This window comes from Myiozetetes cayanensis, unplaced genomic scaffold, assembly GCF_022539395.1.
Source record: "Myiozetetes cayanensis isolate MyiCay16 unplaced genomic scaffold, myiCay2020 scf13, whole genome shotgun sequence".
Lineage (NCBI taxonomy): Eukaryota > Metazoa > Chordata > Aves > Passeriformes > Tyrannidae > Myiozetetes > Myiozetetes cayanensis.
In genome coordinates, this window is record NW_026086937.1 from 19,650,673 (window position 1) to 19,666,606 (window position 15,934).

The following is a 15,934-nucleotide window of genomic DNA, read 5'->3' on the forward strand; positions in this document are numbered from 1 at the left end:
CAGATATTAATGGGAACATAAATAGCGCATGGAAGGTATTGAACAAAACTGTTTAATGCAAGGAGGTTGTACCAGGGGAAAATCTATACGTAGTTTGGATTGATTCATACCTCGGACACAGCCATCCCCTAAAGGAGTTCCCAATTTCTGCGCGCTCCCTCTTTGATTGGCAAACCCTGTAATTAAAACAGATTAGAGCGGTCGGTGTTACTGTTTTTAAAACGCTTTTTTTCTGCCCAACTGGTGGTGGCTGAGCCGAGTTCAAGGTGGCGAAAAAGTGTGCGCTCTGGGAAAGTGTACGATTTCATGGTACGCATACATAATAAAACGTGTAATCAAATTATATCTCCCTGCCTGTATATACGGAGAGATCTACGGTAATTGCTGCCGGGTGAGAATAAACTATTTAAACGTTGCGAGGACGCCAGCACAGTATTAATATCCCATTAAAAAAAAAAAAAAAAAAGGCAGGGGGAAAAAAAAAAAAAAAAAAAAGGTGTCGCTTCTCCCCTCTCCAGCCCCTGCCCCGCGGGATCGCGAGTCTCCCCCGCCGTGACCCCTCGCGGGTGCGCGGGTGGCGGAGCGGCTGCCCCGCGGCCGCGGTGGCGCAGCCCGGCGGCCGCTGCCCGCCTCGTCCCGGCCCGTCCCGGCCCCGGTGCCGGCTGTCAGGGTCCCCACCGGCGGTGATGGATCGCTGCAAACTTTTTTTTGGCGGCGCTGAAATGTTGAAGAGCGGGGGGGAGCCGCCCGTGCGCATGTGCGAAGGTGTCCAAACTGACAATGCTGGAGAGATAGCGAGCCGGGATTGAGAGAAAGGGAGAGTGTGTGTGCGGGAGAGGGAGAGGAGAGAGGGAGAGGGGGAGCGAAAAACGAGGAAAAGCTCCGGGAGGACAAAAAAAAAGAGCCCCCCGCCCCAACCCCACGCCAGCATCGGCCGCGGGACTGGCAGCATGCGATCCAAGGGCAGGGCGAGGAAGCTGGCCGCAAGTAGGTGCAATACCCCTTTCTCTTGGCTTTTCACCCTCCCCTCTCTGCCATGTTGCATAGACATGTCTGGTGCGCCGCGGAGCTCGCCGGCAACCTGCAGCATCCCCTCCGCACCGCCCGGCCCGGCTCGGCCCGGCCCGGCACGGCGGGCGGCGGCGGCACCGGGGCAGGGGTGCGGCGGCCGGAGCCGGGCCGGGGGCTGCGGGCGGGAGGTGGGGAAGGAGTTGAGGAAAAGTTCAGTGGCGAGCGCTGGAAGTTGCTGCTGCTGCCGCTGCCGGGGGCTGGAGTGGGTGGGGGTGTCGGGGAAAGGGGGGTGTGCGAGAGGCTCCGGGCCCTATAGTGGGCGCTGTGGGCTGTCGCAGGGCCGGGGGCCGTGCGGGGGAGGGGGGGCGGTGAGTGCATGTGCGGGTGCGCGGAGGGGCAGCGGCAGCTCCGCGGGGGAGGCTGGCGAGCCGCGGGCGCAGGTAGCCGGTGCGGAGCTACCGGAGATCCCCCCGCGCCGTCCCGGCCCTGCCCCGCTCGCCCGCGGACTTGTGCCAAAATCGAGCTCCCCGCGCCCCGCGGAGCCGCGCGTGGGGCGTGCGGGGCAGCGCGGTGCGGGCGGGGCCGCGGGAGCCGCCCCGCATGGCCGGGATGCCCCGCGCGGTTTTGGGGAGGAGCGGGGGGACACAGCGGGGCCGCCGGGCAGCGCGGAGCGGTTCCCAGTCCGCTGGAGTCACCCGCTAAAAGTTGATGTAAATGTTGTAATTTCAGGCGCTTTTCCAGCACTTTTTTATACAGTTTGGCCGCCCGAAGGTCTGTGTTCCGCGAGGCGAGGGCTCGGCCGTCCACACGCAAAGCCCGACTTACTTAATTATTTGTCTTACGCTCACCCCATCTGTTTCTCTTTTATGATAGGGATCTCTACTTTTAACTGCTGCAGTGTTGGGGTTCTATCTTTTTTTTTTTTTTTTTTCTTTTTTTTTTTTTTTTTTAAGAGGGATTCAACAACAAAACTTCGACAGCTTTCGCGTCCTATTTTAAAAGCAGCTGATGTCTTTATTTTCTCTGACACATCTGGGCAAGTTTCAGTTGATATCCATGGCGATGGCAACTCACATTCCCGAGTGAAAAAAAATTGGGCAGGCGGAAAAAAAAGTGAGATGAAATGTTGCATAAATTGCGTGACGTAAAAAGCAGATGCTTATTTACTCTTTATTTGTGAAAGGGGAAAAAATAGAGGAGCGTGGAAAAGGCGAGGCAAAACATATCTCTGGATCATCATCAGCTTTTCTGTGAACCTGAACAACAGCAGCACCCTGCGTTTGATTAGGTGATTTTAAAGTGGATAATCCAGCGCCCTCAATTTGAAAACAAATATATTGTTAAATCTCTAGGTCGCCGCTCTTGCTTTGGAGATAACTATGGAAATAGAAAAGCTCGCGTCCCCGACAAAATCCGTCAGGTTTCCTTGTCTTTCCCTTGCTTTGCTCGCTGCCCAGCCATGCAGGGCTCCTGCTGCTGCTCCTGCTCCTGCTCCGGCTCCGGCTCCGCGGGCGAGATCCGATCGACTGCAAAGTTTGTGCGTCTTGGCTTTCGCCGCAGCAGCAGCACTTTCCCCCCCACCCCAGACAGATGCGTTGCATTAAATAATCCTTCGGTTACAATCGACTCATAAAGGAAATCATATTTAAAAAGCCGGGATTTATTTGTTTTTTGTGTGTGTGTTCCGAAAAGCTGCTTCTTTCCCCCCCGAAGAGCGTCTCAGTTTCATGGCAAGTGGAAGGAGGGTTGGAGGCGACCCCTGTAATTTAGTCGTTCGAGAGGAAAAGTTTTCAGCTTTTCATTTCTTTCTGTCTGAGACAGGAACAGAAAATACTTTGTAGCCTCCACCCTCTTACGTGGAAAAAGGTACAGATCGGGGTCGAGCGCACTTCTTGTATTATTTCACTTTTACTGCTTCGTACGTGAAACAAAAATTACCCCCATTGCGTGACTGTCGCCAATACCCAGGAAAGCTTTCCCCTCCTAATTAAGGGAGAATACCTTAAGAACATTTTCTTGACCTCAGTGTAAAATCGCTAAAAAAATAATTTTGAGGCTTTGCCCCCCTCCTCCCCTCCGCCCTTTAAAAAAAAAAAGTAAAAAAGAAAAATAATTCGGAAGAAACAAAAAGAGCCACGCGGGGAATAGCTAGTGAATTTTTTTAAATGGCCAGCTGTAAAAATAAGGGCAAACAGACGCTCGAGTCCGTCTCCCCGCCACGCTCTCGGGAGGCAGGCGGTGCGGGGCGCGGTGCGGGCCCGGCCTCCCGCAGCACCGCTGCACCTGCGCGGGCATCCCCGGCCCCCGGGGCAGCTGCTCTTCCACTCGGGTGGGTTTTGTGCCCTCCTGGTGAAACCGTATCCCCGAATAACCCCCGCCCCAGCACGGGCCGCCGCAGCCGGCCAGGGGTAGCCCCAGCCACCCAGTAGCCTCATAAAGAGACAGAAGGTGATCAGATTAGGGGAACACACGTGAATAAGGAGGCACTTGTTACTTTTACACTTTATCACCACTTTTTTACAGGCAATTTAGTGCAGCCAAGGTAGATCCAGATCCCTCTAACCATCTGAGATAGTAAAATAACACTTTCCTAAGTTTCAGCAGGTTTTTCCTGCGCCTGTAATTTGCCTCAGTCTAGTACTTAAAAGGCTTGATTGAAAAACAGAGCCCGGCAAGTTTATTTGCCTGTTTAAGACTCTGTCCGGGAATTTGTTTTCGAGCAGGGAGATGTTTGCCGTGTCCCGGCTCCCGGCCCTCTCGGCGAGGCTGTTTATTTGCCATCGCTTTACCATCACCTCCCGCTCCGGGCGTCTGGACCGCCGTGGGGAGCGGGTGCCGGTGTCCCCGGTCCCTCTCACATCGCCCCGCCCGGCCCCGCCGCTCGGCACTGCCCCGGCACCGGGCTCGGCTCGGCTCAGCTCAGCTCAGCTCGGCACTGCCTGGCCCGGCGACAGCCCCGGCGCTGTCCCCGGGTGGCTCCTGCGCGGCGGGTGCGGGCACGGGAGGCTGCGGGGACGGGCCAGACAATCCCATTATATGCCGGGCACATTTTCACCAGGCGCTTCATTAACCCTTTTCAGGGCGGAGAGTGTGCGTGTGGCTTTTCGCTCCCTCTTTCCACCCTTCCTTCTCTCCTCCTCTCACTTTCTTTACTTCTTTCATTTATCTCCCTTTTTCTCTTTCCCTTTTTCTTTCTCTCTCCCTTTTTCTCTTTTTTAGTTTCTTCTTTTTTCCTTTCACCTTTTTGCACTTTCTCCATTTTCTTTTTTCTTTTCTTTTCTTTTCTTTTCTTTTCTTTTCTTTTCTTTTCTTTTCTTTTCTTTTCTTTTCTTTTCTTTTCTTTTCTTTTCTTTTCTTTTCTTTTCTTTTCTTTTCTTTTCTTTTCTTTTCTTTTCTTTTCTTTTCTTTTCTTTTCTTTTCTTTTTCTTTTCTTTTCTTTTTCTCCTCTCCTCCTTCCTTTTTTTTTTTTTCCCTTTCCTCTCTCCCCAGGGCTGAGTTCTGTTGTGCCTCCTGGCTGCTCCCCGGCCACACCGGGGTGCTGGGCAGAGAAAGGACACAAAGGAGAAGGACAGTCCGAAAGGAGGGCTCGTTATTAATACAGCCCTGCTTGTAAATGAAAAATGTAACCCTTGTTAATTAGCGCTGTTTACATGGGGTACAAGAAACTTAAGAAATGTTTCTACAAAGGGGAAGGAACTGTTTACAAAACTCTTTCAAAAGTGTGACATATTGCTGCAGTTCCAGCACTAAAAAGCCAAACACACTTACACGCCTTTGAAGTTGGCTGGCTGAGGCAACATTATTTGACTCGGATTCAGATATTGCTTGTGGGTATAACTAATGGCTTTTACCTAGTTAGTGGGCTGGGAGGGGCGAGGGCCTGGGCGCCGTGGCCATTGGGTCCCTCTGGAGAGCCGGGGCTGGCTCCCTGCCAGCTCTGTACAATGTCAACATTGAATATTTGAATTCCCAGACTCTATTTAACAACTTTCTAAATAAATAAACTCATTGTGTGTCTGTGTTTAAAATTATTTCACCTCTTTCATGAAAGCTACAGCATCTTATTACACCGGCCTCTCAGGCTGCTTTTCCCCCTTTTCTTTCCAAACAAACACAAACGGAGCTGAGCACGGGTGGATTTTTATTTTTTATTTATTTTTTTTTTACTGTCTCGTATCTCTCCCTCTGTCCCCTTCTCACTTTCTGTCTCGGGAAGCACGAGTGGAAGCTGCTCGCACATCCCACCACGTCCTTAGTGGGACAGCTCTGTGCACCCTGTTATCTAATCATGGCTAAAACCAAAGCCAGGTTCACCAAGTCGGTTAAATATTAATCATTTCTAAAAGGAGGCCCATGTGAGTGCCATTGCTGCAGCAGTGCCCTGTACATACTCAATCATTTTGGCTGCCATACCCTAGGCGGGCTCCAGGGACAGCTTTCATTGTTGTTGCCATAAATGGCTATTAGTGTTCATATTCACCTATTCACCTACTTATTTAAGTGCACGTAAGTGTGGATGTGGCTGTGCTTGCTGGATATGTGGGCATACATGTGTGTTCATAACATACTTTTCTGTTTATGCCACAGAGATATATGTGTGTGTATATATATATATATAATTCCCGTATCTATGTGTGCACATACAGAAAGAAAAGCAGGTAAATCCATTTGATATTTGTAATTGCAATTAATGTATGTACAGTGCATGGTTTAGAGAGAGACTGTGGTGTGCACGGGCTCCTGGGGTGCTTGTAGTCCTGGCATCTGTACATCCACTCAGGCTCTGAAATGCTGTGGATGGATATAGGGAACACAGGGTTGAGAGACAGCAGCCTGTGTGTTGTTCCCTGGGATGCTTCCCAAATCCATTAATTGTGCGTGCTTCCGTGGTGGGAGTATTCCCTGTAAAATATTTACTGGCTTCACATGTAGGTCGAGGTGTGTGGACAGGGAAGGTATTTGTGGCAGTCCTGGGGAGCTCAGCTCCCTGATAAAGCTGTCTGAGTTGCTGAAGGAGAAAGTGGGATGAATTTTCTGCCAGGACAGGTATATGGTGAATGACAGAAAGTGTTGGTGGTTGCTCCAGCCCAGGGTAGATGAGGAAAGGGCAGTGGGGAAGCAGATGGAGTTTTTATAAATCTCGGCTAATGAAACCTTGTCCACAGAAATTGCCTTGCTTTGCAGTAAACCACTCTTTAAACAAATGTACTTTAGCTTTGGAAGGGCTTGTACAGACACTTAGGTTTCCAACCAAGAATTCATAACATTTGTTTATTTAAAATTTAACTAGGTTTGCTGTCATTTTTGGAGCAAGTCGGTGTTCTTTTGCTGTAATTTAATACAATCAGTTTTACATCATTTCAGTTTAGTTAGGCAAGGAGTGGCTTACGAAGAGCAGAAAGAGGTTTAATCCCACAAGGTTTTCAAACTAGCCGATGCAAGGGTCATGTTATTCAGTAGGCAGAGCTAGAACGGGACAAATGCAGATTAGAAATGCAGTTTATATTTTAAGTAGTGAAGGTATTTAACCAGCAAAACAATTTACTGAGACCTGGGTGGATTTCAGCATCACTGGAATTCCTTTGTCTTAATTAAGGCTGGCTGTTTTTCTAAAAAGATATGAGCTAATCCAAACAGGAATTAATTTAGGGAATTCCTGTAGTACAGGGGGGCAGACCAGACCCCTCTTCCTGGTTTTATAATCTGTGCACCTAGTTAAAGCAGCACTGTTTCATATGGAGACATAAGCTGAAGGCTGGGATCACAGGAATGCACTTAAAAACTAAATGGCTATTAAAAAACCGGGGCTCAACTCAGACAACGCAGAACCAATGTCTGGTTCAAGGTCTTTTCCATCCTTAGCACTGCTTACCTGGATCACAGGCATCCTCAGAGCCCTGCTGGGCTCAGGAGTGCCTGTCCTTGGGTTTGAGGGCAAAGGCAACGATGGCTTTAACAAAGAGGGCAAGGAGGAACAGGGTGTAAGGAAGGAGGAATAGGTTTGGGGACAAAGAAGGGGGTCTGGGGTCACAGGATTGATCACCGCTCTGTGATGGGTTCCTGCCATGTGCAACTGGTCCCTGCTGCAGTTCTTAACACCCAGAGCAGGAACCAGGCAAGACCAGTAGAGATCATGATGTGGACTAATGGGCATCAACAAGCACCTCCAGGACCCCCCTTGCTGCAGGGGCTGCTGGAGGGGGGTGTTTGCTGGCAGACAAATGGCAAGGTGGGAAAGGGGATGGAGATGCTAAGGAGGAGTGGAGTCTCTTTGCATTGCCACCTAAAATAAAAAAATCAAAACACTCGGGGTACAAAGCAACCCTGCCTGATCATTCTCTGACTTTATGTTCCCTCCCTTTTGTTTGCATTTCCAGGCTATGCTGAGGCATTGCCTTCTCCAGTGGTGCTGGAAGAAAGGGCAGCCACGGATACGTGTGGGAGGAGGGAAGCTAGCCTGCAATGAATATTGTATTTGGTGCTAAACATGTAACAAAGAGAAAGAAATGTGAGTTAATCCAGCAATAAGAGTTGGGAAGTGAAATACAATTCGTTTTATTTCAGGGTTTAATGCTGTGGCCTGTTTCAGTGAAGCATTATCTTTTAAAGTAGGATATACACAACGACATGACCCCCACTACCTTAAGGGAGTGTCAAAGTTTGATCTCTGAATAAAGGAAATTCAGAGTTAAGGCTGAAATGTACCACATGGCCTCCAAGTCCCAGGAACAACAGGAGGCAAGGAAGTACCTAAAGCTGTGGGCTGTGCTTTAAAATGAGTCCAGCAACTACCAGGCTGCCAGTGCTCATTGCAGATACGCAGCACGGTTCGAGCTGGGATTTGTACTGACTAGAGAGAGCCTGGCTCAACAAGATCTGCGATGATCTCGAGTCTTTTTGGAAATCTTGGCTGATCTGTGATGAGCATGTGAGTTTTATGGTGGAAGGATTACAAGTCTGGGCTTAATTTATGCAACAGAAGCACTCTGTCTCATTTGACACCAATAGCTTTTGTTTAGAAAAATCTTATATTGGAGTGAAATTTCGGTTCAGGAAAGAAATATACCCAAGTTACAGCTTTATTCCTTTTCTGAAGAATTGCTTATATGTCTGAATGGGTGCACTACATTTTAGCCCTGTTTAAGCTCCAAACTAAATTTAAATTGCCTGTAAAATAATCCGCAGAATGGAAACTGCCACACAACCGTAGCCCTTGCTCCCTGACCCAAACCCATATTCCATTGCAAAGCACTGCACTGCTCCGTTTCGTGATTACAGTAAGTTAGAAACCAGAAGAGCAAGACTTCTATGAATAGGTTATTTTTGGCAATTGCATCACCAATTATGTATAAAATTTCAAAAAATATGAGTTCTGCCAGTTTGATGTCTGAGAGGGATACAGAAAATGAAAGCTCTGAGACTGCTGTAACATCATACTATTTTGTCTATTAGATATCATTAGATTACCAGAATACTGAGACCTTCATATCAACCGGTCTAACAAAAATTTCCCAGGTGGTTTAAATTAAAAAATTAGCCATAAATATATTTTGTGTAATGCAATTTATTATGGATGTTTATTGTGTGCAGTGGGAAAATGTTTGGTTTCGGATGATCTTACCGTATAACATGTGCCCTACTGAAACTGTTTATACTGTGGCAGGCTGTAAAAGCCCCAGTCTAATTCCAAGACCGGCTGGGCTACATGCTCTGAAAGCCACAGGAAGGCAGAGCCCTTCCCCTGGAAAGCCAAAGGGGCAACAGCATCTTGTATGGGACATGTGCAACAAAAAAACTTGGCAGTGGGGAGAGAGCCGAGTGGCAGAGAAAGCTGGAGGATGGTTCAGGGCATGTTTATTAGGGAAAAGAGGATAAAAATGGTACCAGCTTGCAACAAGTCCTGTTATACCGTGATGGGAGGCTCACCTGTGTCTAAGGGGGTGTTTTGCCTCCTACATCCCACGTTTTGTCCAGCCTCCTCTTATTTCAGCTGGGTTTGGAGAGTGGGGCTCTGTACTGATGCCCACCCATGACTCCAGACATGCCCTTCTGCAGCAGAGAGAGGGGTCTAACGTGGGCTTAGGGACCTTGGGGTCCCTGTGATGGACACATCCACACTGTGCTGGGATGCTCTGGCAGGGAGCTGACGGCTTCAGGAAAAGATCTCCCGCCTCCTCTCCCGTTCTTTTGCACAAAGTCCACATGCTGGCAAGGGTGAAATCATTCCTCAGTTTAAAAAAAAAACAAACCCTCAAAAACTTCCCCCCCCCCCACCCCAAGCTCCTTCACACATGTATTAACACCAAACTGGCAAAGCCAATGGAAAAGGATTTTGCGTTTTGGCAGCAGAGCTGGCTCAGAGCTCACTGTGGGCCTTATCCCAAACCCACTGGAGCTGAAGGAGCTTGTACCGACTTCAACGGGCCTTGGATTGGGTCTGGCCAGGAGGAATCTGCTTCTCTTCATCCTCGGGGGCTGGGGGGTTATCAGCAGCTTTTGCTCCGCTGTGAGCCCCAACAATCGGCGCTGTAACAGATACCTGGATTTACATCAGTGTAAGTGAATTAGGTTGGCCCCATAATCTGACCTCATTTAAGAGTCATTTTAGCCATTACAATGAAACATGAACGCTGCTGATGGGGGGACTGCAGTGACTCTGAGTACTTGTTTCCCACCGTGCCCCACCCGTTCCCCCTGCCCTCCCTCTGTCCTGTGGGCTGAGGACTTCTGGGGGCACTTGGGGGGTGCACGAGGGTTCCAACACCCCTGGCTTGCGCTGCAGGGCCCTACATCCCAAAGCCTGTGGTTCTCCAAATAGCCTGAATTTGTACCTTCTGAAAAAACAGCTTTGCTGCTGAAATACCTGGTGCCTCTAGTAAGGTCTCCATTTATCGCCTCCCGATTTCATCTCAGACAAACAGAAGGTATGTGAGGGGCAAGCACTGACCGCTGGAAAAAAATCACCCCAAACATGTCTAAAGCACAGCTTGAGTCACTGGTGGTGCCTATATTTTTGATTTAAAAACCATTTAACATTTCCAACGTTTGACAGAAATGATTAACCTTCCCCTCTTGAAAACTCTTTGTGATTTGAACTTAACTGTGTCACATTTTATTTACTTGCACCTTGGTGAGGAATTAAGCAGTGCTTTTGGTGAGTTTTAATCTTTCCCATTCTCTTTGTGGCTCTCTGTAAAGGAAGAAAAGGAAATATGTTGTTTGAAATAATTTTGAAGTGATGTTTCTATTTTACTTTTTTTAGGCTCTTGATGTATTTTTGGCTGCAGGGACTGGCATGGAGCAGTGGTCTAAGAATACATAACATGGAAAAGCAAAGGGATGTCAGCTGTATCTGAGTTAACAGCACAGCTCTATACTTTTGCTGTTTTGTTGTTACTGTGTCGTGATAATTTACAGCAATAATGAAAACTTGTTAATTGCAAAAGATAAACAGTATCAGATCTTTGTCCTGATTCTTTCAGTTTGTGTGGTAAGCAGCATTTCAGTAGTCACTGGCTGCCTGTGTAAGTGCTATTTAAGCAGTTATGCTCTGCCTGAATAATTACTGCCCAGGAGTTTGGGTTTCCTGATAAAGCCAAGGTAACGAAGAAGTGAAGAAATGGTGAACTGGGTCACTCCAGACGATGCAGATCAGAAACGTCTGAGGGAATAAACCCGTGCAATATCTTTCATATCAGTGACCAGGCTCAGAATGAAAGAAAAGGTGAAATTATCTGTACTGAATCAATGCCTTGAGTGAAAACTGAACTGAACCTGAGCCAGAAGGGGTGGTACAGAGTCAGACCCAGGATGGGATGCAGCAAAGCTTCCCACCACGCACCAAGCTGAAGGATCAGCCGTGGACCAAACATAGGAGATTTATTTCCATCCTGACATTGTTATTTATTATGACTTGAATTAAAACAGCGACCACAGAACGCAGCCAGGACTGGATGCCTGTTGTGCCGAGCTCTCTGCAAACACGGGCAGCCCGCACAGAGCTCAGGCCCTGAGAAATGCAGATTAAACCTCGGGCCTGCTGCCCTACATGAGCAATTACAGCATCATTGGAGGCAGTAATAAAATCCCAAGGAGAAATGGATGCTTTAGGAGAATCCATGGAGTCGGGACTGCAGAGTGCTAGGCTTTCCACTTGCACATGGGTGGATGTGCCTCAGCTCTAATCCCATCAGACCTTTCCCCCTGCAAGGAAATGGCCCTCCTGGCTCCGTTTTAGCCGACCCTATTATTTTTGGCCATGTCCATTAATCTTGGGTGATCAAGCTGCATTAAGCTGTGAATATCCTTGCAGCATCACCTGCTTGCTTTCAAAGAAAATAGCTCAGAGATTCCCAGGGAAGGAAGAAGGCAACACGGGCAGGTAATCCAGCCCTATAAAATCCCCGGGTTGTGGTTCCAGACCTCTTTCCATGCGGGCGCTGCAAGAGGGACCCGAGCAGTGTGGCTGGCAAGTGCCAGCAACCAGAAAGTCCCTCAAGCCTATAAGGTTTATTAAGGCTCTTTTCAAGTCCGTGCCAACAAAAAGGGTCCACACAAGCTCCGAGCGAGGCTTCATAAGCTCAGTTTTATGTTCGGATAATTCGGAGCCAAACGGTCACGGAGCTCACATAGCGAAATACCCCACGGAGCGTCGCAAACTGCGAAGGAAATATATGGAGGAAAGAGAAGACTGATAATTTTATGGTTTTCCTCGAAGTTAAGCAGTAAAATGGGCTTTATTTAGCAATTTCCTAACTCCTGATTGCAATTCTGTTACCAGGGTTGGGGTTTTACGTAGAATGTTTTGTAGATAGGGAGAAATGTTGGAAGCCAAGGTGCTACAGCTTTGTGCACAGTGTTTGGACCTGCTGTGGGAGGCAGTGCCACACCACTCCTGGTTCCCAAAATGTTTGACTTTTGGATCAGACCTGTAATCAGGACATGGCAGCGGCAATCAGCTCTGCTGTGGAAAGCTGAACTATGAGCTTGGCATGGCTGGGTAGCCCTTGGAAGGGGTAATCCTTTAAAGACAAAGGAATAGCTTGATCCAGCTCCAGGGATGAGAAACATACACTTAATTTTGGAGTGTGAAGCATTTCTAATTTGAAATACATTGAAGACTCTTGATTTTTACAGGTGAGGTGATCGTCACAGTCTCAAGGCTCATCTTCTAAAGCAGGCTGTTAGAATCCCTTGTCCCTTAGCCTTTTGGCCAAAACATGTGCGTGTAAATGCAGGTCCAGAATTCCTCCGATGGAATTTATAAGATAAACCTCCATTATGTTTGCTCCTCACACAAATAACTATTTTACGCTTGGCACGGCTCATCTTTTAAAAATCTATTTTACAATGTAATAACTCACACAAACTTCTCTTTGGGAAGTCTGGGAAGTCGTTTATAGAAGGGAAATTAAACGTGGCTGGGCATTAGAGGGAGTACTGCTGATACATGCAACAGCTCAAAATGTTGAGGGAAGTGGTTATGGACATGGGAGAAGATGCCATCTTGACCTTGGCGGTTTGTTTATTAGACACTAAATCACAGACATTTCTTCTTCCAGTTATAACTGGTCTGAGGACGCAGATATAACCTTAAAAGCCCTTTCTGGGGTTTTAAACAGAATTTAGATCTCATCAGTGCTCAGTATTTATGCAGCTTGAATGAGAAAAGGGAATGCAGAGACCACTGTGGGAAAGGAAAAAAAAGGTGAAGAAACTAGAGAAGAAAGAAAAAAATGAAATATTCATTCCAGTGGCTGTATTTCCTTTTCAAAAGGTTGCCCCTCCTAGTTACACAGAGCAGAGAGAATGAGAAAATGTCTTTTTACCCACGTTGTTTATGCACCTTGTGCATACAACAACCAGTAACCACCGAACTCATCCTGCCAACCTTCTGTATTCCCTGGAAAGAAGGGCTGTCTCTCGCTGTCAGCAGCAAAGGTAACACTGGAAATAAGGTGGATGTGACTGGACAGTAGGTCAGGGATGCTGAGGAGAAGAGTACTGGGAGATGGGACACACCTGATGGATTGTTGTCAGACCCGTGGGCAGAAGGTTGCCAACAAATCAGCCCCTTTCTGGGCAGGAATAATGCAGGGCAATATACATGTGTATATGTGCATGATCTCAGCAAGCTAACATGGCTAAATCAGCTCTGTGCACCCTGACCTCCTGCTTAGTCTCTCGTTTCAGAGGCTCAGTGTGAATTTGGGTGCTGGGCTTACTCTTGAGGTCCACATCTCTCCTCTGTGCTCGTGCTCTGCAGAAATAGCTCTGCGGGTCGGTGAGGATCCAGCTGAAGCCTGCGAGGGCTGGAGGGAGCAGTGTTGCTTTAGGCTCCCTGCCTGTGGAGTGACATATCAGAAGCAATAAGTCTGAGCCTGAGCTGATGTCTAACAGCATCGGAGAGCGGGCTGGAAGGCTGAACTTCTGCAAAAATGAAAGCGAGGAATTTAACAGCAGTAAAAAAGAGGTTAAGGAAAGAACAAAAAGGAAAGGAAATAAAAGTGATATGAACGGCTAGAAAAACAGCTATGTCCAAATATTAACCTCTGCTGCTGTATTTGGACACTGGACTGAGTTAATAGGAGCACATGGTGAATACATGTTTCATTGGAAGAAGCGACTTAATTTCAGAAATTATCTGGATCATCTGGATACAGAGAATATATTAGCAAAAGATATTTTATGTGTGTTCAAATCTGCCAATAGCTTGAAGACATATTCTTCAGGAGGTTAGCAAGAGAATATGTGTTTTACTGGTGGGGTTTTCAGCCAAACTCCCTAGCTCTTGGAGCTTCTTATCCATTTCTTCTCCAAGGTATCTTTAGCCTGACCATCAGAGGAGCAGGAGCAGGAGCAGACAGACCTTTCCCCAGCCTGCCCAGCCACACCTCCTGTCAGCTGCAGGAGCCACACAGACAGCACTGGCTTGAAGGGTTTTTTTCCTCTTAGCATGATAAAGGAACAGCCCCAAAGCACAGGAGTTAAACTGGTGTCAAACTGGTGTGAGAGCAGAATCTGCTTTGGCCCCAGCGCAGCTCTGCTGGCTGTTCCTCCTGGGATCCATCCAGGATGGGGAGAAAGCAGATACAGGGCAATCTTCACTCTGTCAGGGTTTTTCTCTGGTCTCTAACACTTAGAAGTGGAAAATATTTTCAGTTCTTTAAAATAATGGTTTTTCTCTCCCTTTTGGACTGCTGGATGTCCCTGGGATTTGCGTTCTTCCAAGAGCATCATTTGTTTCAGAGCAAGGAGTCATGGTGAGACGGCCTGGGCTTTAATTTCTGGGAATATCTTTATAGGCTTGTTTTCATGGCCATATAACAACATTATTTTATCTATCCATCTCTCATTCCACTTCCTGATATACTGAATTATCAGGACTACCCATCAGTCACTCTTGTGTTTTCTAGCCCTCGCTGCCAGTATCAGTTTTTAGGATATTTTTCCAGTACTATACCTATGCTAAGCTTGGTGACTATTAGAAAAATTATATAATATCTCTAAAAAACTCTGCTGAGATGTGCAACACCAGCTGAAAAGAAGCAAAAATTAGATTTGAATTTTATCATTACTGGCTTCCTGAGTGTTTGAGTGAGGAAAGACTAAGTTACTTTTTTTTTTTTTTTTGAGATAAAAGCAGTGTGGAAGAGCAGGGCATCTGCTTTTCTAATTACGCGCTAACGAGCTGGGACAGTGCCCCACCTAACGTTGTCCTCTGCAGCCTCTCAAGTACCCAGGCTGTCCTGGCTGATTTCTTTCCATGATTGCATCATTTCTCAGGTTTTCAGAGGCTCATACAGTGTGTTTGTGCACCTGACATGTCAGATGGCCTGGGATGTGATGGGACGTAAGGGTGGTGGGTGATCACTCAGGGGTGAAGATCACTCAGTACGAAAAGAAAAGTAAGATTCTGAGGGTGTGTCGTGCCTCTCCTGATCTTCACCTCCACACAGCTGTGCAGGGACCTGCTCAGCTGTGCCACATCACGAGGAAATTGGGCCCTCTGATAGTTGATAAGTAGAGAGGTTGGCTCGGTGTTGGACAGAAGTAAAGTTTCTCCCTGCCAAGTATTTTGCTGCTCATCCTGTAGGACCTCATGGGAAGTGTTTTACACCCTACTCCAGGTAAGGTTGTGTGTTTGTGGAGTCACCATCTCAAATACTGCTCAGTTAGTGATGGTTTTGGGTCAGGGACTTCTGGGCTTTGGCAAACTGTCCTGATGGTTCTTTGCTGCCTCAGTTTCCCCCAGCACTGTCTGCAGTTGAAGCTGGGGGTGTTTCCCTCTCCTGGGTGTAAATGCATGTATTAACAACAGTCTCAGGGTGCCATCCCAGAAGTGCTATCAGCAAAATGCTATTCCTCCTGGAACCTGGGCAGAGAATACAAGAAATGGTCTGATGTTTCCTTGGGAAATACCTAATTTTCTTGTCTTTTTTTTTTTTTTTTTTTTTTTTTTTGGGGGGGGTGAAGTTTTCACTTGTTTAGTATTGTGTCTACTGGTACTGCTTTTTTTTCAATGTTGGTTACAAAGTCCCAAAGCAATAGGAGGAAGAGGTTTTTTTTCCTCCCCTGCGTGCTTTTTAGATCATGTTGGAGATTAGCTCGGGGGAACGACAAAGCACTCTGTTCCCAGCAGTCTCCCCATCCACAGCTAAAATGTTATGGGAGTAGGTGTTGGATACCATGTCTGGTTTTATTTCCTATTACAGCCTTGAGTGCCAGCACTTCCGTTGTTTCTTCTTCCAGCCCTATGATTCTGCCATATTCTTTGTAGTTTCCTTGGTGTAGAGAAACACATATAAAAACCGGAACAAATAATTAACTGCTGGCTGCAGGTTGAGATGACCATCACTGAGCAGCAGAAGCAAGCGTGTTTCTTCAGTTTCCTGCTGCCCTGGTCAGGGTTGTGTGGGAAGGG

The 15,934-nt window shown here is 47.4% G+C and overlaps 1 protein-coding gene across 3 annotated transcripts in view; it reads left to right on the forward strand.

The window, feature by feature from the left end:
• Positions 1–826: 826 nt before the first annotated feature.
• The window catches only part of MECOM (MDS1 and EVI1 complex locus), a 331,033-nt gene continuing 315,925 nt past the window's right edge, over positions 827–15,934 (forward strand). For all 3 annotated transcript variants that reach the window (XM_050308405.1, XM_050308404.1, XM_050308406.1), the window contains exon 1: positions 827–987. In XM_050308405.1, the coding sequence (XP_050164362.1) occupies positions 951–987 (37 nt within the window). In that variant the 5' untranslated portion in view covers positions 827–950. The remainder of the gene's footprint in view (positions 988–15,934) is intronic.